At 41.3% G+C, this 26,632-nt stretch overlaps 2 protein-coding genes across 5 annotated transcripts in view; both read left to right on the top strand.

The window, feature by feature from the left end:
* PIK3C2A (phosphatidylinositol-4-phosphate 3-kinase catalytic subunit type 2 alpha) overlaps positions 1-17,985 on the top strand; it is a 49,859-nt gene extending 31,874 nt beyond the window's left edge. For all 4 annotated transcript variants that reach the window (XM_038137795.1, XM_038137792.1, XM_038137794.1 and 1 more), the window contains exons 14-33: positions 796-904; positions 1,535-1,677; positions 2,295-2,483; positions 2,941-3,034; positions 3,317-3,411; positions 3,742-3,922; positions 4,464-4,568; positions 5,565-5,657; positions 5,906-6,035; positions 7,486-7,622; positions 8,294-8,463; positions 8,734-8,890; positions 9,345-9,454; positions 10,628-10,835; positions 12,554-12,678; positions 13,240-13,357; positions 13,450-13,531; positions 13,947-14,056; positions 14,285-14,410; positions 14,953-17,985. In XM_038137795.1, coding sequence (XP_037993723.1) covers positions 796-904; positions 1,535-1,677; positions 2,295-2,483; positions 2,941-3,034; positions 3,317-3,411; positions 3,742-3,922; positions 4,464-4,568; positions 5,565-5,657; positions 5,906-6,035; positions 7,486-7,622; positions 8,294-8,463; positions 8,734-8,890; positions 9,345-9,454; positions 10,628-10,835; positions 12,554-12,678; positions 13,240-13,357; positions 13,450-13,531; positions 13,947-14,056; positions 14,285-14,410; positions 14,953-15,135 — 2,665 coding nt within the window. In that variant the 3' untranslated portion in view covers positions 15,136-17,985. The remainder of the gene's footprint in view (positions 1-795; positions 905-1,534; positions 1,678-2,294; positions 2,484-2,940; positions 3,035-3,316; positions 3,412-3,741; positions 3,923-4,463; positions 4,569-5,564; positions 5,658-5,905; positions 6,036-7,485; positions 7,623-8,293; positions 8,464-8,733; positions 8,891-9,344; positions 9,455-10,627; positions 10,836-12,553; positions 12,679-13,239; positions 13,358-13,449; positions 13,532-13,946; positions 14,057-14,284; positions 14,411-14,952) is intronic.
* A 121-nt stretch (positions 17,986-18,106) lies between these two features.
* Positions 18,107-22,426, top strand: RPS13 (ribosomal protein S13). Its single transcript, XM_038139527.1, has 6 exons — positions 18,107-18,214; positions 18,466-18,514; positions 20,098-20,176; positions 21,053-21,222; positions 21,576-21,676; positions 22,349-22,426. The coding sequence occupies exons 1-6, from the start codon at positions 18,192-18,194 to the stop codon at positions 22,380-22,382; spliced, it is 456 nt and encodes a 151-aa protein (XP_037995455.1). The 5' UTR covers positions 18,107-18,191; the 3' UTR covers positions 22,383-22,426.
* The last annotated feature ends 4,206 nt before the right edge of the window (positions 22,427-26,632 follow it).

Genomic DNA, 26,632 nt, shown 5'->3' with positions numbered 1-26,632 from the left:
TCCATGGCCAAGTTAAAATTCCTTCTGCTGAAGTGCATGTGGAGTGGCTTAAATCATCATTACTTGTGGATGAGACAGAAGGCTGTGGCAACGGTATTAAACTGGAGAATTATTAAAAGAATAAGCTGTTCAGTTGTGCTTTACTGGCACAATTTGGTAATCTTTATTGGCATGACAAGCTCCTAGTTAATCAATATTTACATACAACAACCTGTTCTTTATTTGGAATACATATAAACCCTAAAACATCTTTCAAAATGTACTTAAGGCTTGGCCTTCAAACAATCTTTTGAGCAACATTTTGATTCTAAAAGACTGATAGAAGTTTTCTCTACCTAACATTCAACACTTAATTGATTTATGAAGTGTCTTCAGTTGTGCCCTACTACAGCTGGAAATGGTATTCATGTTGGGAATACACTGGCAAATGCAAATGTCATTTGATATGCCTTTGCAGAATCTGGTAATGTGAGAAGTCCAAGCAAATGGTGATGCCATATGCCTGGGCCTTTTTTTCTAGAAGCTAAGAAAAGTGTGTGTGCTCAGTTTTTTTCTCAGAGGCAAAAGTATTCCTTTTCTGACTTAGAGAATAGGGACCACCTAATTTATCTGTGTCAACTAAATCAACACTGAACTTTTACCTTTGCCTTTTCCACTTAAAAGTTGTGTGCGTCCCTTTAAAGGACTTAAAGTACAGATGACAGCCAGTGAAAATCAGTAAATGAATTTGACAGTAATATTTTGGTGAATTAAACAGACTGTGATACTAATAACCTGCACATGTTCTTTTCTCAGATTGTTAACTAGTGGGACAAAGCTGTTGCAACTGTGGACCTCATCACATCCGCATCATGTGTCAGGGATGACCAGTAAGAAAGGAAATATGGAAAGAATAGTATTGCAGGTTATACATAATTCTAATTTACTCTGTGCTTTGTTTGAATGTTTTAAGTCATATTAGGTGAATAACTGTCTGGAAGTAAGAGAAGTCAGAAGTGCTGACATGCTGTCAGTACTGGGAGAGAATGTTTTTGAAAGCAATCCATAGAAATGTTTCCTGAGATGGGAGTGGTCTGGACACCAGCAGCAGCAATTCCAGTTCCTTTACAGAGCATAAGCACCTCTCTTTCTCAATTCAGAGTTCAAATTTCCCTCCAAAGAGAAAGGTGCCTTACTAGGCATGGCTCAGCAGTCCCAAAACATGACCTGAGCGGGTGGTTGGGTGGAAACCACTGGTGTGGGTTTGAGCGGCTCTTTGATTATCTCTGCTCTAAGCAGTCTCACTTCCTTCTGAGGAGTGCTCCAGCCACTGCATTGTGCAATAACACAGCTGTACATTTAGGATCTGTAGTCATGTAGAAGAATTGAGATAGAAAATAATATTCAGCAAACAGTATCTGGGGACTGTTTCACTTGTAGAACTAAAGAGTTCAGATACCCAAACATCTGAGATTGCTGGAAGGGTGAGCTTTCTCTACTTAAGGACTTGCATAATCTTTTTTAATATTTTTTCTTTCTTTCTCTTTTTTTTCAGATTGATTTCCCATCCCATGCTTTTGATATTGAATATAAAATTCCTCAAGCTACAAAGACTACTGTGCATCATTCTGTAGAAACATTAGAAAAACCATTGAGAGAACGTCTTCTTGCCATTCTCTCCAAGGATAGCACCATTGGGTACGTCCATCTCTTCTTCAAAAAGAGCTGGGCTCTTTTTGCACATGACAAGTTGTAGCTAGGATATGGAATGCTTATATATTCTTAAGTTTCTGTAAATTTTTTAAATATATTTTGAAGACTTGTAGAGACTTAAACAAGAGATTGAATTAATATGTGAAATCATGGTACTGACTTAATGAATTTCCTTCTGTTTTCCTTGGCTGGTGCTATTAGTTTCGTGCTACAAGACTGCTGCCCCTTTGCCTGCCTGTTATAGTCACCTGTTCCTACTTGGCAGTTTCTCAATTCCAGGGAGTTCCAGCAGTGGCTGCTCATGTACCATGGGAACTTGTCTGGCAGCCTTTCCTACTCATCTGCACCAAACAAACATTAGTGTTTTTGATTTAATTCAGATTATACTAAAACTTAATTTTGTCCTACCCAAATTATGTTTCCTTAATGTTTGAGGCTTTATTTGGCTTCTTGTTTTGACTTTTGTGGAGGAAAGAGTCATTTCAATGTAATTCCATTCTGTGTGTTAAATTATCTGTCTGAATACAACAATCAGTGGCATTGGGGTTATTCAGGTGGTGGTTTATCACGTGCACTATAAACTGAGATGCTCTTGTCTGCAGGCTGTCGAAAGAAGATAAAGAATTTTTGTGGGAGAAGAGACATTATTGTTATAGCCATCCTAATAGCCTACCAAAAATACTGGTTAGTGCCCCTCACTGGGACTGGGCAAGTCTTCCAGAAATATATTCATTACTTCAGAGGTGGCCTCCTTTATCACCCTTAGCTGCACTGGAACTGCTTGATTCAAAGTAAGAAAACTGTAAATAAACTCTCTCATGTTTTGTTCATCATTAAATGACTCTTCTTTGGTAGAAGATCCTGGAATGGTGTTCTGTGGGAAAATACTGCTGAATTTCTTGTTGAAAAAGTTTTAAAAATTTTAAAGAACCCCATGCTTACTTTATTGATGTAGGCTTAACCAATTCATGTAGTGAAAGCACAGCAACTGTGGTTAGAGTTGAGAAGTTTAACATGCAACAGGACAGGAGTTTATACAGCCAGAGTTTTGAGAGGTTTTGAGGGTGCTTGTCCTAAACATGCACAAATGTTTGCATTTTATGTGATGAAGGGTCTTTTAGGTCCCTTCTTGAGCTTTTAAAAACATTACATGGTTGCTTTTCTATCTAGCTGATCTCAAAAAAAGAATAAGAAAAAAATCCTACATGAACAGAGAAAACTTGATGTGGATTTGTGGTGACTTTCTAGGTTTGCTGATCAGGAAGTACGAAATACAGCTGTGAACTGGATAGAGACATTGAGTGATGATGAGTTAACAGATTTCCTCCCTCAGTTTGTGCAGGTAAGACTTTCTGCCTCCACAGAGGTTTGAATTTTCCTGGCTCTAGAAAACCCAAAGGAATTGCTTCTGACTAGTAGCAGAAGTGCAGTTGTGTCCTAACTGTGTCCCCTACCGTGCATTACACTAACTGTAATGCACGGTAGGGGAAACAATTTGAATAAATAATCTCTTTGTGACTGTCCAAAGTATTTGTGGTAACTCTCTCTGTGCATTAGTCACAAAAATATGTCTTCATCAAGGATTAAAGGCAGACCTGATTTATGTAATTTCCATTGTATTTAGGCATTGAAGTATGAAACCTACCTTGACAGTGCACTTGTGAAATTTCTTTTGGCTCGGGCACTGGGAAGCATTCGGATTGCACACTACCTGTACTGGTAAGAGGTTCTTTGCTCATTGCTCGTGTAATGTGTGTGCCACAAGACTAATATTTCAGATAAAAAATCCTTCTTAACATCATCATTCAATAACCAAACAATGACTGCTATGAATGGTGATTATACAGAATGTAGATCCTGATTGTTGGTTAGGTTTTTTTTAATGAAAGAACAGATAGGGTCTCTACAAAGCACAGGTCTTTTCTATCTTGTATATCAGTAACTTCAGACACATGTAGTACTGATTCACTAAACTATTTTAATGTCTTAATATTGCACTGTTTGCTGTTATTTTCCATAGGATAATTTAACTTGTATCCTTTATTTCAGGCTTCTTAAGGATACACTGTATGATACAAAGTTTGGTGTAAGGTATGAGCAAATTCTTGGAGCTTTTCTTTCAGTCTGTGGAAAAAGGCTGAGGGAAGAGCTGGAGAAGCAGACCAGGCTAGTGCAGCTCTTTGGAATGGTAGCAGAAAGAGTAAAGCAAACGAGTGGATCTGCTCGGCAGGTGGGTATATTTTTTAAATTCAAAACTAATCCACTTAATTGTCTTTTTATTCTAAATTCAAAATGTTATCTAAATGTATAGGAAGTTTTATGAGCCTGTTGCTCTACAAAGTTTAATGAAGTTGATGCTTTTGTCAAGTTTGTCACCTGAAATGTATGGTGATGAGGTGATAGGGCAAGAAAGTATAGGATGGTTTCTGTGTATGATCAGCTGGAAATGAATTTAAACCTATTACTGCTGAAGAATGATCTCATCGTGCAAAAGAATGGGAGATCTGTTTTTGTGCTGATGATAGAACTTAGAGTTTGATGGAGTGGGATGCTGTCATCTGGTTCAGTCAAAAAAACCCCCACAGACATGTGTGATGAGTGTTACATTGCTAGGCTTAGGTATTTGTCATAGCTGAACCAGGAGCTGTAGTTTCTAGCATTCCTTTGACATTGAGGAGTTAAAATAGTGCCTTCAGGGTAACTTTGTCTTGAAGTTTTCTGTAGATGATTCAATGAGGAAAATGTCAGCTGAATTTTCTTTCTGTCTGCAGGCTGCCTTGCAAAATGGCATGGAGCGTGTGCAGTTGTTTTTCTTGAAGAACAAATGCCGTTTGCCTCTCAATCCCAGTCTTGTGGCAAAAGAGTTAAATATTAAGGTACTGCACATTTAGGGTTTTAAAACCTTTTTGTAAAAATTACATCTAGGTAAAGCTTTTACAAATGAAAAAAACCACTTCAAGTGTTTTTGAAATCTCTTTGTGCTGTGGAGATGGGGTTTAATCAAAAATGCTGATTGAATAAGGCAGCAAAATTCAGTGAGCAAAGATAAAATGTGTACAAATACAGTGTAAAACCAACAAGGGCACTTGTGTTAAAAAATACAGACATATATCTGTAATAACTTATTACATCTTCAGACCCTGTCTCCTGAGACCAGCAATCCTGAAAGTGCATGAAAAAGTCGTGTGCATTAGTAATCAAAAGAGCAAATTGACCAAGAATATAACGAGTCAATACTGTGAAACTACCTGATACTGGTTGTGTCCAGATATGCTGGGGAGGGAGGCAGTAGCTTTATTTTATTGTGAAGGTCCAGAAGTAATAATGTAGGAGAAACAGGTAAATTATTTTTCCAGAACACTGCAAGGTTTGACAGTATCTGCTCAACCACAGTCTTGATTATATCATCATGCATGACTGAAAACCTAAAGGTTTGTTAACGCTTGAACTAATCCTGTGTTTGAGAGACAGCTCATCTCACTTTCCTTCTCTACTGTAACTATTAAATATGAGCAGGGACTTGAAAGCAGATAAATGAGAAGATACTGTGAAACACACAAATACACATTTTTAATACACCTTCTAGGTTTCGAGAAAAAGCTGCTGATAAAATATTTATTCATGTTTTATTCACTCTTCCCTTCAGAATGTTTGAAACATCACTGTGCAGCACTGTTGGCTTTTGTACAAGAATTCAACAAATAACAGCCAAAGGGCTCGTTATTCAAGGGAAGCACGTATTCACCACAATGGAAATGTTAAAAGTCTGAATAGACACATTGTGTGTCAAACCTGCTTGTTGTCAGAATGTCTTGTTTTCTGGGCTAGCAGGAATAGGCCTTTCTGACCATTGACATTAAATCTCCTTGCAGGCCTGTTCTTTCTTCAGCTCCAATGCAGTACCACTCAAAGTTGCACTGATAAATGCTGACCCGCTGGGAGAAGAAATTAATGTGATGTTTAAGGTAGGCCTTACATGCATACTGGAGAAAATAAAGAAGCTGAAGGATAATCACTATTTCATTGGTATAAATTAATTGTAGCATAGACCAATAAGCTTAGTTATTCCATGAGTTTGCTCCTGTGTATCTAGAAAGCAACAAGTGGACAGTCCAAAAAACATAAAAATCTACCGCATGTGGAAGTTTAATTGTAACCTGTTCCTCTTGTAAGTTTACTGTGTCTCTGGTTAACTTTTATTTTTCCGTTTAAGGTTGGAGAAGATCTGAGGCAAGATATGTTGGCTTTACAAATGATTAAGATCATGGATAAGATCTGGCTGCAGGAGGGACTGGATCTAAGGATGGTTATCTTCAAGTGTCTCTCAACTGGAAAAGACCGAGGTGCTAAACCAGATGCTGCCTTTAATCTTTGCTCCCCCCTTCAATTTCTTGTCACACTTGTAGTGGAAAACCTCTGGGCAGAAGGTGCCAAGGAACAGTTCCACTGCAAGGAACTTCAGTACTCGAGAGTATAATAAGTTAGATTGTTCTGAATTTCCTGATGGCTGAGTCGCATCCAAATGTGTTTCTTCTCTTGAGCCTTCTGTTGTCAGTGAACAGTGGGACAAACAAATACAGTGATAAAAATCAAGGTTGCTCTTCATGCTCTTACTGCAACACAAGAAAATAATGTTGCTACAGCAATCCTTACTCTGAAAGTTTAATTATGGTGAAAGTATTCCAGTTCAAACCAAAATGCTGAAGTACTTGGAATCTGCTGCAGTTGAGTCAGGGAGTATCATTCTGGTACTGAAGCGTGCAAAAAGAGTAAAAAGTTCAACCAGCCTTTGACATGCACACACACTATCCCCCAGCATTTGTGTCATATTCTGGTGAAAGTTCCTTGGCAATATGAGGCTGTCTCTGGGGTTTGAAAGTAGGTCACAGAACTCTGAGTGCAAATACTGTGCCCTGCACCTTGAACATGATTTTTGCTAGTTTTAGCTAATTCTCTAGAGCTAGCCAGTAGAAACCAAAGATATTTAAGAGGATAAACAATAACTTAAATATTTCTTCAGTCAGGTGAACAGCATGACCAAAACTCTTATATACATGGAGAAGATGGAAATTTAGGTTGGCAAAACTAAGCAAAAAGCTTCTATTTATGTAAGACTTGCTTTTTAGAGAAACAGATGGTTTTTCCTCCTACTCTGAATGATGACTCGATTTATGTAGCTTTTTTTTTTTTTCTTGCTGCTAATATTAGTGTCCTTAAAGTACTTGAAAGATTGAAGGGGAAAAGTCAAATGGATGTAAATTACAGATGTACCTTTGGTAGCTCTTGCCAAAATAAAAGTAAAATTCTGTTAATCAACTAAATGTTTTCCTTTTATGATTTAGCTGTACAAATATTTTTAGTAAATTATATATCCAAAGTAAGGCCACATGTAAAGCCCACTGTCTGGTCTGTTTCAACACTTGACACCAGATAAAGTTACTAGATTAATTCACTGTCAGTGTGTGGGAATTACCAGCATCCAAGTATTTTGCCCAATTTAGAGTAAAAGTTTATGTGGCAGTTACTAATTATTCGAGCTATAACTTAAGTGTGCATTCTAGCAACTGTAACTAGTTGTAGTAAAGTAAGCTAAGCTGGATTGCTGAGTGTTCCATGGTTTACTTTGTAGCCTGTGGAAATGCTTGAGGAAAATAGAATTATTTTTAGGTATGACCAGGTTTTCAAGGAGGTTGGTCTAAAACTGTAAGATTCATCATTGTTAAGAATGAATAATAAAAATACAGCATAACTTAAGAAGATGGCTAAATACACTTTATTTTATTCTATATCAAGGCATGGTAGAGCTTGTTCCTGCCTCAGATACACTTAGGAAAATTCAAGTGGAATATGGAGTGACAGGTTCTTTTAAGGACAAGCCTCTGGCTGAATGGTTGCGGAAGTATAATCCTACAGAGGAGGAGTACGAAAAGGTAACTTTTCAGCACTGTTTTTTGGTTTTTTTTAAGATCTTTTAAAAGGGCTAAGTACAATCTGATGAAAGAATGAAATTCATATTCCAGGTCTTCCATTGAAATTTTTGGTTTGTATATTTAATAAACTTTTTTTTTCCTATACTTGAAAAAGAGCAAATTAAAATCCCCCCTATAAAAAGGAGCCAGATGGATTCTCAGGATTCTCATCAAGAGTTTTTATTGGTTATAGAAAAAATGTACTTTAAATTTAAGACAGGGGAGTAGTGGCTGCTCTTAAATGTAGTTAGCAGCAGTGACCTCTCGTACACAAGAGATTTGAAAATTAAAATGTTTCTTGGGGCTATAATGCCATTACAATACATTGGAAATAAAAGTGTTGTAGCTTTTGCTTTGTTAGCATTGTTTTGTGATTTGTCTTTGACTCCTCTTTTCTCTTTGATTTATGTAAAAAACAAAATAACCATTTTTGCTGGCAAGTGGGATGTCAAGAGATTTTGGCAAAGCTAACTGTATGAAGAACATTATTTGGGGGGAAAAAAAAGCAAATTTAGGGTCTGGATTTTTGCCTGGGCTGGATTTTGCACTCATAGAGATTGACTGTTCAATACATAAATTATGTTTTTCCACTTATATTTGATCTCAATTCACTTCTTTTCTCTCTCTCCCAGGCTTCAGAGAACTTCATCTACTCTTGTGCAGGATGCTGCGTAGCCACTTACGTCCTGGGAATCTGTGACCGCCACAATGATAACATAATGCTCCGGAACACCGGGCATATGTTCCACATCGACTTTGGGAAGTTTCTGGGACATGCACAGATGTTTGGTAGCTTTAAAAGGTATTTTCTGTACCTAAGCAATGGAGAGAATGAAGTGATTTTCTTTCCAAGTGTTCTCTGGGAGATGTGCTGTAGGTCCAGTACCATGTGAATGTGCTGTGTAACCTGAGGCAGCACTTGGGAAAGGAACCCAACCCAAACCTGTGAAATGGCTTTAATGGAATATTTAATATCATGACCTCAGGGTGGGGTGGGGATGGAGGGCAGCAGGAAGCACATGACAACAAAGAGACCTTATGATGAACCATGAATTCTGTGCTTTTTGAACAGGGATCGAGCTCCTTTTGTGCTGACATCAGATATGGCTTATGTCATTAACGGTGGGGAAAAACCCACAATTCGCTTTCAGCTCTTCGTGGATCTCTGTTGCCAAGCTTACAACTTGATAAGGAAACATGCCAGCCTCTTCCTTAACCTACTTTCATTGGTAATCATTTTTCACATTGAATTGAAACTTGATAGATCTGTCATGCTGGGTTGTATTAAAAACTATGCTTTTTATGCTGGAAATAAATAAGAAAATTTAGAAAGAAAGAAAGAAATTCATAATGCTGGATTTTTTTTAAAAGCCAGAAACATCTGATCTACTTTTTGGGAAAGCTCAATTTGCAATCTTTTAAGCTTTTCTACTGCCTACCTCCTTGTTGAAAATTTAAAACTATTATACTACCACAAATCGCACTGCAAAGAGTTTTTAACTGCTTTTAATTCAGCAGAAATAGTAAATAAGTGCTGATTATAAGTAATTGGTATCTATTGATGTAAGTATGAAGCAAATTAGTGCAGCTACAAATGAATTTGAGGGTCGAACTCTTTTAATCATTTCAGTATAAAATCATAATGGGTTTATTGCATCAAAACTAAATTTCAATTTCTTGTAGATGCTTTCTTCTGGGTTACCAGAACTAAGTGGGGTTCAGGACTTGAAGTATGTCCAGGATGCTCTCCAGCCCCAAACAACAGATGCAGAAGCCACCATTTTCTTTACCAGGTACTGGATAAGGGAAAATTAAAATATCTCCCAGTATCATCCTCTTAATGGGAGATTTCTGATAGGAAAAATGCTACTAGGGATGGTCATAAACGTGTCTGTACAAGTTGAACAGTTACACTGTAAATCATAAAGGATCAGTTAACTACATAAGTAAGATCAATTCCATGTAAGAGTAATGCTTGTGCTAAAGTACCTTGCAGACCTTGTGTGAAATGTTGGTTTAAAGTTCTGAGAGTAAATAATTCTGTCTGGCTGTTTAACAGTTACATTTTGCATGCGTCCTAAATTATTTAATAGCAGAGTGTATGATGGAAAGCGTTGTAAAGAAGTTCCCTCTTGGAGAAGTGCTTTTGCACGCTGGGGAGGGAGGGATGATTCCGCAGGCTAAGTGGAGGAGTGCATACAGTGTAACCGAGATGTTGCTATGTGTTATAAAAGTGTTACTGTTCTTCAGATACACAGGGGAAACTGCAGTGGTGTGCATGCACTAAGAATCACAGAGAAGTTTAGGCAGGGAGGGATCTTTAAAGGCCATCTAAGACCAATCCCCCTGCAATGAGCAGGGACATCCACAGCTAGATTAACTTCCTCAGAGACGTCTCCTGGCATCTACAACCTCTCTGGGCAACCTGTTCTGGTGTTCCACCCCTCTTACTGTAAAAAAATTTTCTTTCTTATATCTAATGTGAATCTATCCTCATACACTTTATTCTCTTGCAGCAGGTGCTGCTAAAACATTTGTCCCCATCTTTTATATAAGTTCCCTTTAGGTAGGAATGGCCTCCCCATGAAAGGCCACAATAAGATCTCTCCAGAGCCTTCTCCAGTCTGAGCAATCCCCGTTCTCTCAGACTGTTCTCACAAGAGAGGTGTTCGTCCTTCTGATAATTTCTGTGTCCCTCCTCTGGACCTGCTCCAACAGGTCCATGTCTTGCCAGGGCTCCAGAGTTGAATGCGTGTCTGGAAAGCCTTCACATCTTCACTAAAAACCTATTCCAAATTTGGATACTGAGTCTTCCATTAAATGTTGGTATGATACTATTTATATAGCCCAGTGATCACTCTTACAAACCTTTTCTTTGTTAGTAAGAAATAGGGTTTATTTTTCTTCAGCTTGAGTCTGATGCATTGACAGAACCGCTTTGTGTGTTTTGACATTTCCTTTTCTAGGCTGATCGAATCCAGTCTGGGAAGCGTTGCCACAAAGTTCAATTTCTTCATTCACAACTTGGCTCAGCTACGTTTCTCAGGTCTGCCTTCCAATGATGAGCCCATCCTGTCGTTTTCTGCTAAAACCTATTCTCTCAAACAAGACGGCCGAATCAAACAAGTGTCTGTGTTCACGTATCAGAAGAGATACAACCCAGATAAACACTATGTAAGTACGTGGGAGCTGTTTCCACTCAGGGAGGATAATGGTGTATTTTCTTTGACCAAAACTGGCCAGAAGGACATTCCACAGTGTGTAATGTCAGCAATAAAAGGCAAGTGTAGAGGAAGAAAGCAGGAGATGGGAGAGGGTTGTCTTCCAAGGTGGCTGTTTGGGAACTGGCTGAGCATGGATCTGCTTGTGGGCTGTGGCGATTCTTGCGTCACCTTCCCTCCCCAGAAGTGTCTTTATCTGAGCCCACGGATCTTCTCACTCTTGCTCTTGTTCTCCCCACTGTCCCACTGGTGAGGGGGTGGGAGTGAGCAAGCAGCTGTGTGGGTGCTGAGCTGCTGGCCAGGGTAAACCAGCAACAGCACTGCTAGAGTGCAGACTGGCATTTCTAGCATCCCATAATGTCCTTCAAAATGAAAACACCTCTTGAAAAGCATCTAGAAGGAAGTAGAAAGGGCAGAAGTAGTGTTGGTGGAGATTATTTTAAAATACAGAAATTTGAGTCATGATGATGGGCTTTTATGTAGCTGCCATCTGTAAAACGGCTCCTTCCTGAGTAGGAGTTGTAAAATCAGACACTCTGCTTTTGGTCTGACCTTCCATTAAAGTTTGATTTGTTTCTCCTGGGTAAAAGCGTTGTTTCCTGTACTAATGCACTTACACTCTTAGTCTTACTAGATACACCAACCATTGTAATTTGCCCTCAGGATTTTAATAGACCTGGGTTACACTTTGAGACTTAATGTTTGTATTCCTATGCAGATGTGCAACTTTCCTCAAATTTTTTAGTTGTTTTATTTCTTTGCTGCTACTTGGTGGGCTGGAGTAATCAGCTCAAGTTACATTGTCCTGAACTTTTTTATAATGTGAGCTATACTGATAGGTGTAAGTGTGTGTCTCTTTCCAAGCTGTGTTTGCTGTAAATGTCTTAATCTGGTAAGACACCAGCAAGGGAAAGTAGAACAAATCTGACTAATGCTAGAAGTGAAGAGCTTTGTTCTGAATCACTGAATAATAAATGTATTTGAGTATCCTGGTCTAAGCCAAAACAGCCTCACCTCTTCCAGGAAACTGTTAGGATGGTCTATATTCTGTCTAGATTTTTAAAGTTAAATTATAGAAGTTTAACGCCTCTACCTGTAAAATGAGGACACTGAACTTAATTTTCTGTGAAGCTCTCAAACTTTATTTCCCTTGAATAATGTGAATGTACCCTGTGACTGTACTCACAATACTTTGAAAAATTGTTTTTGTATAATGCAGTGCACTTGCATCCTCCCACCAAATTATCACTTTAAAAGTAGTATCCTTTAGAATCAGGAGGGAATTAAATTGAAAAAAATATACCTGAAAGGTTCTGTGATAGTTCTGGCCCCACAGATGCATGTCTCAGTGTAATCGTGCACCAGTGTTAACATTTTGTATACCTGGTATGGATTTCCAATGAGTACCTACCTTCATCATCATCCTCCTTCATCTGTCAGCTGTGACTCTACCTTGTGGGAAGGCCATGTGATGTTACTTCCCATTAAGAGCTACTTATAATTCTAACTGTACTATGAAATGCCAATGTTGGAATAAGGGATATAATAAAGGATATGTATTCAGGAGAGGGATTACTGTAGGAGAAAGAGTAGATTGTGAAGAAAACTATATTGTTAAGTCATTTTATAATGTTTTTGTATCAACTACTTGTATTTTTGTGTTTTGGGCAGATCTATGTAGTGAGAGTTTTGAGAGAAGGGCAAGTTGAGCCAACATTTGTCTTCCGAACATTTGATGAGTTCCAGGAGCTCCACAATAAACTTGGCATTCTCTTTCCTCTTTGGAAGTTACCGGGGTATGTTCCTAACTCGCTCATCACTATTACCAAAGCAACAAATCTGCTCCCAGCTGGGTGGAGGAAGAAATAGCTTGAAATGGAGACAAAACTACTGAGGGGCAAACTACCCCCTCAAAAGAAAAAAAAAAATAACTCAAAAGAAAAAAAAAAAAAAGACCTCAAAGAAAGTTGGCAATTAAGTGAGAAAGCAGTTGTCTCTGAGTTTCAAGGAGGAGATCCAGAGGAGCATCTCAGTGTTGTGGTCTGTGTGTCATATCACATACAATAATGGCCTATAAATATTTCCTTGCCTTTCTGGAGTGTCATAACCTATTGGCATGTTGTGTTTCCACTCTGGATTAGTAAAAAAAAAATCAAAAAAAACCAACAACAACACACAAAAAAAAAAACAAACCCAAAACCCCCAAAAAAACCAAACAAAAACAAAAAAAACAAACCACAAAACCAAAAAAAAAATCCAACAGGTGTCAGCACTTCAGGACAGAAATGACAATGGAATCCTACTGTATGTACTTCTGATAAATGAACTGAAAACTCTGTGTTGTTCTTCTCATGTAGCTTTCCTAATAAGATGGTTCTGGGAAGAACACATATCAAAGATGTAGCAGCCAAAAGAAAAGTGGAGCTCAACAGCTACATACAGAGCCTGATGAACAGTTCTCCAGAGGTGGCAGAAGTGAGTACACATAATTTAAATCAAATGCAAGCTTTCAAGTTTTGGTGCTTTTTAACACTTAAACTAACATGTAACATTTCTTCCAAATTTAGTGTGATCTTGTTTATACTTTTTTCCATCCATTACTTCGTGATGACAAAGTGGAAGGAATAGATGGAATAGCCAGACCTGCAGGTAAGGGATATTTATAAATTGAATGATATAGTTTGACACATTTACAGCGTGAATCTTTGAATTTTTTTTTTTACTTAACTGTAGTTTTCTCTCATTGAAAACTGCATCACTGTCTTTCCAAATGTGCCTACATACAATTTCAAGGACATATATATGAAAAATTTCAATAATGTGTGTTATCACTTGGGCTTGTTTATGACTTGACTGAATTATTCAGGTTTTCATTCCAAACCTCCAAGCTGGTTCTTGCAAGAGAATGCAAAAACCTTTAAAGCCTATAGTCTTTCCCCTGTTAGAGAGCTAGAAATAAAATCAGGAACTCAACTAAGGCTTGTATTTTTTCCCACATGTGATAAGTCAGTGTAGTAGGGATGAAAATGTACCAGTATTACAGAAGAAATAATTATTATTTCAGATACAAGTCCATCAAGTCCTACCTCAGGCAAAGTGGGAGGAGAGGTGAAGCTATCCATATCCTATAGAAATAGCACTCTATTTGTCATGGTGATGCACATCAAAGACCTGGTAAGTGGAGATACTGCACTCGCTGCCAGAAACTTTCCATTTTCTCAGTTACCATCCTGACTTAGATTGATGCAGGAATGGTGAAACTCTCTCTTTTCTTCTAAATTTTCCTGCTTAATTAACTGCTGCTTGTGATTAGCTTGATACTGAAGTCTACACACTTGAAAAAATAAATATGCAGTTATACACTAATTAGTTTTCTAACTTGTCTTGTTTCTTTGGCTGTAGGTTACAGAAGATGGTGCAGATCCAAATCCCTATGTGAAAACCTATTTACTTCCAGACACGCACAAAACATCCAAACGCAAAACCAAAATCTCCCGGAAGACAAGAAACCCAACTTTCAATGAAATGGCAAGTTTAAAATTATATGATAACTCCCTGTAGCTTACTATAATCTCTTCTTCTTAGCAGTAATTAAGATATTACTCCTTTAGACTAAAAATAGTGTAAAAAAATATGTGAATATATATAAATGGAAAAGGAACTGTTTCCAAAAACTTTGTTCCCTGATTAAATATAAAGCATCTTAAGAGCATAAGTATAAAGCATCTTAGTGGGTCAGTGTGCTATTACAAGGAAGCAGAAGTTTCTCAGACTGACTCTGAGGAGTGATGTGGAGAAGGTAAGGGATCTTAAACTAAAACTCCCCCTGCCCTGGAGAAAAATGAATTCAGAAGTCTTGGTGTGTAAATAGTACTTCAGTCATTTTAAACGCTTAACATTTGGAGCACAATATAGAACATGTCCTTCAGCCCATTGTCTGAGAAAGGAACGTGCTGAGTGGTCACAGTGTGTAGTTCAGACATCTATCAGTGGCTGGGCAGGCAGAAGAAAGGGCAGTCTGGGTAATTTCTTTTGGCTAACCAGAAAATTCTTGACTTCTCACCTCCCAGCTCGTGTACAGCGGATACAGCATGGAGACTCTGAAACAGAGGGAGCTTCAGTTAAGCGTGCTCAGTGCAGAATCGTTACGTGAGAACTTCTTCCTGGGTGGAATTACACTCCCCCTGAAGGACTTCAACTTGAGCAAGGAGACTGTTAACTGGTATCGACTGACTGCTGTACCCTACCTGTGAACTCAGTGAGACCAGAACAGTTGTATTCACTTGTGCTTTGTGCATCTTCCTACTTGAAGATAACCTGTACATCTAAAAACAAGAGACTCTCCATTTCAACAGATATGTCGGACCAATGTTCAGGTAGCCTAATTTGGAGGATTGCAAGAAAACCTGGTTTATACCCATGTGATGTTATCCAAGCATCGTTTGTAAGCATTTAAGAGTTGTGGGTAAAGGAAGGGGTTTTTAAACCATCGTGGAAGTGGGATGAGCAGTTTGACCATGCTGGTTGGTTGAACCATAACTCAATCATTAGGCCTGTGGATGCAGTGCATTTTTGCTTTTAATTTGTTGTCTCTGTTGTGTCATCTATGACACGATGCTGGAGAACATCAAAGAAATTGCTTATTTTAGGATTACATTCACACTACTAACGAGAAATCACAGAAACAGCGACAGGTAAACTTTTGGTGTCTGCACACACACCTGTAGAAATGAAGGTTGAAGGGCTGGAAGAATTCCTTAAAAACATTTAATTCCAGATTCATGCTTCTCTGAGACTTATTGGAGTGAGTGCCAATAGTGGAAGTTGTAAATAATGGTGCCTTATAATTCAATGCTTCTCTTTTACCTCATTTCTGGTATTTAAATATGTATACGTATTAACTTTGAGCTCCTTATACAGGGGGAACATTCTCATATTTGATACCTTGCAGGTCCTACTGGAAGCCCTTTCCCAGGATGTGTTATTTACAGATAGCATCACTTATACTGATCTTCACAGTTTGTTCAACTTAAATTGAAGGTTTTTTTCTACTCCATCTTCTACCCATGGTCTCCAAAAATTGAATGAAGACTGGCTGAATGTGGTACTGTAGGAAATGTACCCAGCCTCTCAGTGGGGGTTTTTGTTGTAATTTCTAGAACTTTTCAATACTGCAGTGATTAAGTGTGGAACAGATTCAAACACTAATCCAAAGTGGCATTTGCATCTGTGCTTCCAGGGAAAGGGTGGCCTCTAATTGAAAAGCACCACTGCTGGCTGAATTGCAGGCCAGAAATTAGTTCATATTAACAGCTTTGAGAGAGGAATTTGGCTGGGCTTTTTTTTCCTTTAGCAGTTCACAGCAATACTGTTTTTCACTCCCAGTAAGAAGTACTCCCACTAAACTACTTCATTCCAAGGAACATTAGATTTGAATACATTGTGACAGAGGAGTGCAAATGTCACTATCTCCCGTTAATACCACTGGATACTTAATTAGGCCTTTCTGCACTACAGGTGTCACCTTTTTGTTCACCTTATTTGGGATTTAGGATGTTCGTGTTCTGTGTAAGCAAAGCTCTAAAGTTGCACAGTTCTTTAGTACAAAATCGTGAAGCAAACTTCTAAAGTGAATATGCAACTATGAATAAGGAGACAATACAGGGAAAGCTTCTATCTACCCAACACTAAAAACCCATTTTATAATCCAATTTTCCTTCCCCTGCTACTGACCAATCTCCCTTCAACAAAGAAGAGAGAAGTAAACTTGAATCTCCTGGTGCCTAAATGATTCACGGTCCAATTTCATAGGAGTTATTGCAATTAAAAAGCTAATAATACCTTGAATGTTAGAAACTGGGCCAATACTAATGGGCGCTAACAAATCCCAGTCGTAGTAGGCATCCTCTGCATATTTTTCATTTAGTATATAGCCTGTAAATAATAAACTATATAACTAACTAGATGTATTTCCTGCTCACTTGATGCTTTTGAGACTTACTCCATTCCATCATTAGAATCACAAGTCACTTAAACACAGGAAAGTAGACTACTGTTTTTGTGAAACGTTCCATTGTGAAATAAAATGAAAGCAATATGGACTGCCTTTTTTGCAGTTTGCTATTAAAGCACAGTGTCTTACAGCACAAAATACAATTAAACTAAAATCATTTAAAAGTTACTTGCAGTTTTAACAGTTGTCTGGACTGAAAACAAAGAGAAGTATAGTACTGTATTATTGTTAGCACATGTCCTGACTTCTGATTTAATCTTCTTCATAGCTTAACTCATTTTGTGCCTTTCTCTTCCTTTTCAAAATCGTCACTGGCTGGAGCTTTTTATGGTCATGGATTTTATGTTGTCTGTGGGATCTGGCCTTGGCCTCTCCTCACGTGTAGAGGACCAGCACCAAGTTTGCACCTCTTTGCACTATTCTCAATTATGAAAAAACTGACTGTTGCAATAAGAATTTTACCATGCTACGTAGAAAAACCAAGATGGATGTGAAAGAGGGAAATATTTGATTGGGATGGAATATACCAGTATGCTAAGTAGCTTGAAAATGTAGTTTTAACAGCTTTTTATACCTTGTTTAATGAAAAGAAAAAAAAAATATTTTATGCACCGTGTGACCTGCAGCCAGACGTGTTAATTGTCCCTCCAGACCTTGTGTTGGTATCCGAGAGCAGCAGCTTGCGCTAGGACCTCTTCCTCTACTAACCTCCAACTTTGCACTGAACTTTTTATTACTGCCTTTGTACGACAGCTGCCTGTCTCTGGACGCATGTGCGATCTTTGGTAAACGCTCTTTTCTCTATTTTTACAACTGTAGGGTTGTGTAGAACCCCCCGTCACCCGCCTTAAGGCCGGGGCTGCCCCGGGCCCGCCGCATCCCCCTGGCCGGGCGCTCCCTGAGGGCGCAGCGCGCCGGGGGGGGCCGGAGGGCAGCGAGAGCAGGGCGCCTCCCTCCGTCTGTGTATCTCTGAGAACCAAATACTTCCATTAAACGATAATAAAGATGTACAACACGGCCCCGCGTCGGGCGCGTTCGCTGTGACTCCGTAACTCTCCTGTACGTACATTAAACACTATTCTGGAATAAAGCCCAGCGCGTGCCCGGCTCTGTGTTGGGGTGGGGGGGGCGGGGAGGGGGCTCTGGGCGGGACGGCTGAGGGGGCGCGCGCGGCGCGGCGCGGGCGCCGTTGATTGGCTGCCGCGGGCAGGGGGCGGGGCCGGGGCGGGGCCGGCTCTTCCTGCGGAAGCGCGCTGGGGAGGCCGCTCCTTCTGCCCGCTCCGCTCCGCCGCCATCATGGGCCGCATGCACGCTCCGGGGTGAGCCGCCGCGCCGGGCCGGGGCCGCGCCCGGCAGCGCCCCGGGGCTGCTCAGGGGGGCCGGGGGGGGCGCCGCGAACCGGGCCGGGCGCGGGAAGGATGCTGCGGGAGTGCTCCGGCACGTGCGGGGATGGCGAGGGAGGCGGGCGGCCGCGGGGACATGGCGGCGGGGTGGAGAAGGCTCGGGCCGCGGCCCAGGGGCCGAGTCCCTCCGCTCGGGCGCTGAGTGTCTGATGTGCTTCTTCCCGCAGAAAGGGCCTGTCCCAGTCGGCCTTGCCATACAGGCGCAGCGTGCCCACGGTGAGTACCTTCCCCAGAGCCTTCCGCGCTCCGGGACCCACAGCGCAGCTCCGAGCGCCGCGGAGGGAAAGAAAACGAGATCTGTAGTGTTTTGCGTCATCCCTTTCAAATTGTGGCCTGTGTAAACGCTTCCTTGGCATGTGATGGAGCAGGCTTGCTGGAGAGGACTCCCTCTGTGGAAGCATTCAAAACCCACCTGCATGCGCTCCTCTGTAATGTGCTCTAGGAGACCCTACGCCGGGAAAGGGTTGATTAGATGATCTCCAGAAGTCCCTCAACCCTGAAAATTCCTGGTTCTCAGATGATCCTTAGTATACCGAGGAAGCAAGTGTCTTTTCCTAGCCAGATGGTTCCTTTGGCAAAGAAGTCTCTTTTCGTGTTCTATTTAAGTATTTCTTCAGATACTTCGAGTGTGTAGGCTGGTAATTCCTGGAGATTAGATCATTGTTTTCACACTCGAGTTTGCAGTTGTGGAATAAATCGATTGCCTTGAAAAATACTTACAACCAATTTGTTGGTCAGAGACTAAAAGAGGTAGTTCTGGTGTGCTCTTAGTTCTTTCAAGGGTACTTCCAATTTAAAAGGCTTTCTCTGTCTTTCTTTGCAAGATCATTTCTTGGAGGATATCTTTGTTGGCAGAAAGAACAGTTTGTGGTGCATGTGGAAAAGCGTGGAGTAAAAAAAAAGTGAAATGAGAACATAAATACAAAATCTGTAATTTAAATATATACAAATTGAAGTAAGGTAAAATGAAGCTGCTTGAAGTCCCACTGATGGTTAAACAGTTCAGTAACAATTAGGATGAACAAATGCTACATTAGTTTTTAAAAATCCTGTGGGGATTTTTTTGCTTAGTTTTATTTAGGTTCTGTCCTAAATGGTGATTTTTAGGGCATTTCCGTGTTTATTTTTTCTGTGCTTTTCTGTTTTGTACTGTGACAGTACTAAAAAGTAAAAAAAAAATCAGGAGCTTCTGTAGCTTGTGGCAAGTCAGGATAACATAAGTTGTTTTCTCGTTGGTAATCATGGAAGCATGCTTATCTCATTGATAAGCATGGAATCTGTACTGTTAAACATAAAATCAGTAGCAAAGGCACGGTCCTATCTTGGTAGGTTCATTTAATTTTTTAATTAATTAGTGTAGTTTAAGTCTGATTCTTCACTTCTCTCTGTAGGTACTTTACTGAGAGGTGGCTAAATGGGTCTCAGTTTTGTATTTGTCAGAGGACCTAGGTGAAGAATTCCTTCCCAAGGACAGTGGTTTTTTTGTCTGTAACGTTAGATTTGTGCTTCTGGTGTGGCAGTTAAAGTGAAATGGTGATAAAGCAGTTGGTTAGAGGCTTTCTGGAGTTTTTTTAATGGAGACTCACCTTTAGCTCTGCCTTCCCTCATGACATTTCACTGGCACTATAGGTTTATTACGGGCTAAAAATTTCTGTGTCATTAAAAGTGCAGTTCTTCATTGTTCTTCCAAGCATTACAAAGCATCTCTTTCTACCATTTATTAAAAGTTTTCCTGCAGCTTGCTTCTGTATTAAGCAGTTGTTAAACAGTCTGGCTGATTTTTTTCTAATTTTCTTTAGTGGCTGAAACTTACTTCTGATGATGTAAAGGAACAGATCTACAAGTTGGCTAAAAAAGGCCTGACTCCCTCCCAGATCGGTAAGGATTATAAACCACTCCTGACTGGGGACAAACCCACATTCTTCTGACTGTAACATTGTCATTGTTCCTTCAACCTATAGTAAATAAGCTGCTGAGAGAGCACAGCATTTCTGGTGTAGCTGTGTTCACTGTGGATACCCCTGAGAGTCCTGGGATAATACCCTGCCACAGGGATCAGCAGGCCCAGCACTGGGACATTGTGTGTGTTGTTCTTGCAGGAAGTATATTTGGGGAGGTGGTGGCTTGTTTTTTTTTTTCCAAGTGGAAGACTTGAAGCATCTGTTTGGCCACTAAGAGGTATAATAGGGAAGTTTGGTGTGCCCAGTTTCCTGGTGGAAATTTTCCAGTACCAGGAGCCCTGTGGGGTTTACTGAGCCGGGCACTGCAGCTGCACCATGGGCTGGTTCTGGGGTGTGAACCCTTCCAGAGCTCAGCTGTTTGCATGACACAGGCCATGAGCTCTCTGTATGCAGTGTAAGTAGGTGCTGTGTAAATGAATGTTTTTCATTATTGTAATCCTGAAAGCAGTATTAATTCCTTCTAGAGGGATCCATAGAATGATTAAATATGTTGCTTTCGTGAGTCCTGTTGAAAATTTTCCAGTAGTATTGGCAAAGATGAGCACCTCATGTGTTACCTGCCTAAGCACGATGGGAGAGTCAGTTGTCTTTTAAGTGTTCCCAGATAAAGTGTTTCAGCTTCTCTAAGTTGTGTTTTGCTCACTCATTGTTTGCCATTTCTTCAGTTGCTACTAGAAGGGTTTTTAACTTGGAGAGGGTATTTTTTTGGGTAGCTTGTACTGTAAGGTCAGTTGCACGCGATTGTTGGTGTATGTTTCTTCTCTTCAGTGTAAGATGTACGTGTTTGTTTCAGGTGTGATCCTGAGGGATTCCCACGGTGTCGCCCAGGTTCGCTTTGTTACTGGCAACAAGATTCTGAGAATCCTCAAATCGAAGGGACTGGCCCCAGACCTCCCAGAGGATCTTTATCACCTGATCAAGAAAGCAGTTGCTGTTCGCAAGCATCTTGAGAGGAACAGAAAGGTGAGTGCTCCTTCAACTGGATAACTCAGTGTCTGTGATTTTAAATTGCACAGTAGTTCATGTACAGCTTGACAAAGCAAAGACTCCTCGTGTGATGTTAGCCCCACTTTGAGTAAGCTGAGGCTGGGGAGGCATTTTGATCAAGGAGAATGGTCTTTGAAAGGGATTTTAAAAGCAGTGTTTGAACCATGTGTTTCTGGTCCTGCTCTGACTTACTGAAGCTTTGGTAACGGAAATGTGAAGTTTTTAGCAGTAGCTGTGGATTATTTGTTTTCCTGAAACTCATCTGAATGCTGTATTGAGCAGTCCAAGTAGTTGTAATGTTGGGGTTGTGATGTGACTTTGTTTCCTAGGACAAAGATGCCAAGTTCCGCCTGATTCTGATCGAGAGCAGGATCCATAGGCTGGCTCGCTACTACAAAACCAAGAGAGTGCTGCCACCCAACTGGAAATAGTAAGTCTTCTCCTGCGTTCCGCTGGGCACTGAAGATTGCAGGGTCTTGTAAACTGTGCTGGGCTGTTACTCAGAGGGTGAGGAGTGCATTGTGATAGGTGTGTATCACACACCAGGCAGCAGAGAACAAGTATTTTCCTAAATTATCAACTGAAAAAATCTATGAAACTTACACCTGGGTTAAATGAGTGTTGTAACTCTTGGATAAAAATCATGGTCCCAACAAATGAAGTCTCTACCAGGTGATTTTTATAACACTTCGAATTGCGGTCTCGGTTCTCAGGTACTTTTATATTTTATAGTTCATGTCACTGTTAAAGCTTAGTGAGCTTAGTAGCGGTGACAAAAAGGAAAGTAGCTTGTAGCTTTTCTCCATGAGAGGTAACCACCATAGAATTCCCACAGATACTAGGATTAGCCTTGTTTCTCCAAGGAGACTCAAGTGCGGCTAGCCCTGTCTTAAAATATATGGGTTTGTGCTGTCACCCTAGGATTTTTATTGTAAAAGGAAGAGTGAAGTCTTAGGCCATAGAAATTTTTAAGTAGTGATTTAGCTGCTGGTAGTAGTTAACTGATAGTTAAAGCTTTTAACTGAAGCGTTGTTTTTGATAACTCATTTGAAAAACTGCCTCTGCAATTAATATTTCTCTCTTTTCTCTTCTCTCTTTTTAGTGAATCATCGACAGCTTCTGCCCTGGTCGCATAAGAGCTGGCTGTGACTAACTGAAAGAATAAATTTTCGTTACCTGAGTTTGTGTTGTCTCTAAGTGGTTGGTGTGTTAGAAGCTTCTGCTTGTTTTAGGAAGCTGCATGTGAACAGGACATTTTCCAGGTGGAGCAGGCATGTGGCTGTGGTTTCCATATTGCTGTCCTGCAGTATCAAATCTGGGTCGTGCTTGTTGCAGTGCTACACCAGCTGGATGTTGGTGTCTGGGCTTAAACTGGTTTGGTTTTTTATTACCTGAGAGCCTCAGGTTAGTGAAGTGCCCTGTTCGTTCACTGCAAATGCATTTTATTCATTCATGTGGGGCTGTGCCTCTGATGTCTTGCAGAAGAACTGGGGGAGAAAGCAGTGACAGCAGAAAGATGTAGAAATACAGAAATTGCAGAAGAGGTTATGAAGGAGGTGAGGGGTTAAAGCAAAATTGGAGAGATTGATTAATTCATCACAGGTCATGAGGAGCTGTTGCTTGTGCAGAGAGCTTAAGCAGACCTCAGCCAGCACCTGGCTGTAACTTGCCATCGTTTGTAAGTAATTTAAGATAAATCTGGACAGCAGTTTTAGCTGCTCTCAAATGTTGTGTCTTTACTAAACCCTAAGAGCAGGAGCTATTGCACAGTCATTGTTGCCAGTGTTGTGTCTCCAGATTTCTCATAGCTTTAACCTGAAGTAATTTTTCTGCTGAAGAAACATAGAAAACATATGAAACATATATAGAAAACATACATGAAACACATGAACATATATAGAAGAAAAAATTCTCCTTTTCTAGGAAAAAATTATAAATTGAGTTACTCTGAGTTGTTGGAACTTGCTTCTAAGTGTGGGTGCATTACTTGACTTTCATCACCTTGAGAAGTTGAGTAAATTTCATCCAAGCCATGTCATTATTGTGCAGTGTAGTAGCTACATCCTAGATCATGACTAGCGGGACCTGGATTTCACAGAAAAACGGGATTCCCCTGGCAAATTGCAAAGCCAAATGCAGACCTGTTGCATTTGGCCGGTTCAGCATTGCAAGAGAGGCTGGTGCAGCATTGCAAGCACTCCCAAGTGCTGCTGTCTGGGTGAGTCCATTCTCCCTGGGAGCAGCGCGGGACACTGCTCTCGTCGAGGTGCTGCTGTCTGGGTGAGTGTCCTCCCTGGGAGCAGCGCGGGACACTGCTCTCTCTCCTCGAGGTGCTGCTGTCGGGGTGAGTGTCCTCCCTGGGAGCAGCCCGGGACACTGCTCTCCTGGTGCTGCTGTCGGGGTGAGTGTCCTCCCTGGGAGCCGCGCGGGTCGCTGCCGCTCCTCGCTGCCCTGCCGATCGCTGTGTGCAGATGCGGAGCGGGGCCGCGAGGGGGCGCCCGGCGCCGGCAGCGCCGCAGCTCCGCGGGCCGAGCAGCGCCGCCTGCGGGGCCGCCGCTCCCGGCCCGGGAACCGAAGGATTTCGGAGCTGCCAGCTGCTCCTGCGGCTTTGGGAGCTTGCTGGAGCTCGCTGGAGACGAAGGTGTTTTCCTGAGGATGGAAGAAGAGGCGTACACCATATCTCTTGTTGAGGAATGGTAATAGTGTCGCGGTTGTACTGTTAGGTTCAGAGTTCTGCTAATGTTGCTAAAGATTCTGCATTTCATACAGGCTAGTTTAGGTAAATTGTCCTCAGTGGGATTAATCATAAAATCAGCATGGCCTGTATTGAAAGGGACATTAATGATTACCCTTTGCCTTGGGCAGGGGGGACACCTCAGAGCCCCATCCAATCTGGTCTTGAACACTTCCAGGGATGGGGCAGCCAAAACCTCCCTGGGGAGGCTGATCCAATGTCTCACCACTCTCACAGCAAATAATTTGTTCCTAATACCTAAGTTAATCTCCCCTTCTGTGTTTGGAGCCATTACTCCTTGTCCTATCACTACAGCTCCTGGCAAAGTATCCCTCTCCAGCTTCCCTGGAGTCTCCCCTTCAGATCCTGGAAGGCTGCTCTGAGATTTGCACACAGCCTCTTCTCCAGACTGAAAAACCCCAACTCTCCCCTCCTGTCTTCATAGGGAGCTGCTCCAGTCCTCTTCACCAACTTCATGGCCCTCCTCTGGATCTGCTCCAATAGTTCCACATTCATTTTACCTTGGGGACCCCAGGGCTGGAAGCAGTGCTCCAGGTGGGGTCTCACTGGAGCAGAGCAGAGGGACAGAATCCCCTGCCTTGACCTGCTGGTGCTGTTGCAGCCCAAGGATTGTCCATCCCTTACCGTTTGGATTCCCAGAACAGGAGTTGGGCTCACTTGCCCCAGGGCAGCCCCAGGGCAGCTGCTGTAGGAGCAGTGGAGCCAAGCTCTGGCAGGGGTAAATCCCCCCTGGAACCTGTGAAACTGAGCAATGTGTCAGAGGCATGTGCTCCAGGAGGAAAAGGGAAGCATCGGATGAGTTCATCATTAGTGCTACCGGGCTGTGAAGCTCTCTCAGGTATTGTGCTGACATTTCTGCCATGTTCTGAGCACCGGGACTGCCCCGGGCAGCTCAGGACTGGTGATCCAGCTGCCCAGGAGACCTAGTGGAGTCTTCCACTCTCTGTAAAGGTACAGTAACCTCTTGTCTGGAGAGATATGGTAATGGGGATAAACCCAGGCATGCATATAGATGCCCAAAATTGAGTTTTTTTAAGTGCTGTCTGGCTTCCCTCTCCCTTAGCACTGTGGCTGTTCTCAGGCTTTGGGTCCCGCTACCCTCTTGCTTTCTCCTGTCACTGTCACATGTCTTTATGGCTTCTCTTGCCTTGATTTAACCCTCAGAATATACTTTGCCTTATTCCCAGCAGCAACATACAAATTTCCAGCATTGCCTTTTCCTCCAGCAGCACTTTTTGCTCTCCCAGCAGGTACAAATCTGAACAATGATTTTTTTTTTTCCTATCCCAGTGTGAGCTTTTTCCTGCTTTTTGCTGGGGCACACATCAGAAAGGAGCTCTCAGCCTCTGTCACTTCCATCTCTGTTGGCCCTTCCTTCTCCAGAGAGGAGCAGTCCCCTTTTTTTTGCAAATCAGTCAAGCCAATTTTCTTCCTTTCCTTTAGGTAACCTGAGTTTAGCCCACCCTGGTTGGGGTCAGCTAGGGCACTGCTCAAATGTATGAACACACCTTCATGTTTTCTTCACTCCAGCCTGGAATGGTAAGCCCAGAAAGGTCTTTGGTTGAATCAATACATGCCATGTGCAGTTTCTACCTCTATTTCTAGGAGAGCATTTCAAAGGTGACTGTTAAGTATGAAAAGGATTAACCTTGACAGGGATTTACGGGAAAGCTTTGATTCAGTCATGGCCAGAGGACTCTCTTAGTGGTAGGTATCTCTTTATTCTGAAGGCTTTGGTGGTGTGTAACTGGTTCTGTTGTGGAGGCAAATAAGCCATCTTTTACTCCTGAATTTTTCTGATTGACAGTTGCTATTTACAGGTACTTCTGTGAAAAAAAAAAACCAAAAAAAACTTAGTAATTTATTTCAAGTAAGGAGACTTGAACACCAGTTATTCTGCTGTTAAGTCATTGCCACTGCTGGAAACCATTTCTTTAGCTGAAAAGGGGCAAAAAAAAATAAATCAAGCTGCAGCAGTGACAATCAGAAAAGGCAAGAAATGATGTAGATTAATAAAGGTAGAATTTAAAGTATGTGCTGCTTTGTTTTTTCTTAAAAACTATTTGTTTCCAATTGCATTTTCTGCCACTGTGCATTTTAATTTTCAGCTCAAGAAATCATTGCTTGCAAGTTAATACCAAATAGCAAAAAGTGAATGAGAAGTGCACCGTGGTTTTTTTTTCGGAGCGATGCTGTGTTTGTCACTTTGTCCCATGTTTTCAGTGTCACTTACAGACCATGAAACACAGTGTGGTTTGAAAACACCTCACGTGTTTCTCAGGGCTCACGGGCCGGTTCCTTTCCCCGTTCCCATTTAGATAAAGAGCAGCAGAGCCCGTGGAATTCACCAAAAGCAGGTCCGGTGCTCGCCTGGCTCTGGGATAGCTGGAGATTCTGGCTGAAGCTAATGCTGCTTCACGTTCCTGCAGTTGTTTTGTTCTCCTTTCAATGCTGGGATCAAACTCGTGAAAAAATGCGGCTGTTGCTGGGAAGTCCCTTCAATAACTCGGCACATTTGCATGACAATGGGTGGCTGTGCCCTGGTAACCTCCCTCCTTCGCCAGCGCATATCTTGGCAGCAGGAAATGCTTCCCCAGTGCTTGCTGCTAATGGTGTGTCCGTGAATGTCCT

The sequence above is a fragment of the Motacilla alba genome, chromosome 5 (assembly GCF_015832195.1).
Source record: "Motacilla alba alba isolate MOTALB_02 chromosome 5, Motacilla_alba_V1.0_pri, whole genome shotgun sequence".
In the NCBI taxonomy this organism is placed as follows: Eukaryota; Metazoa; Chordata; class Aves; order Passeriformes; family Motacillidae; genus Motacilla; species Motacilla alba.
This window is presented reverse-complemented; position numbering and strand designations above follow the sequence as displayed.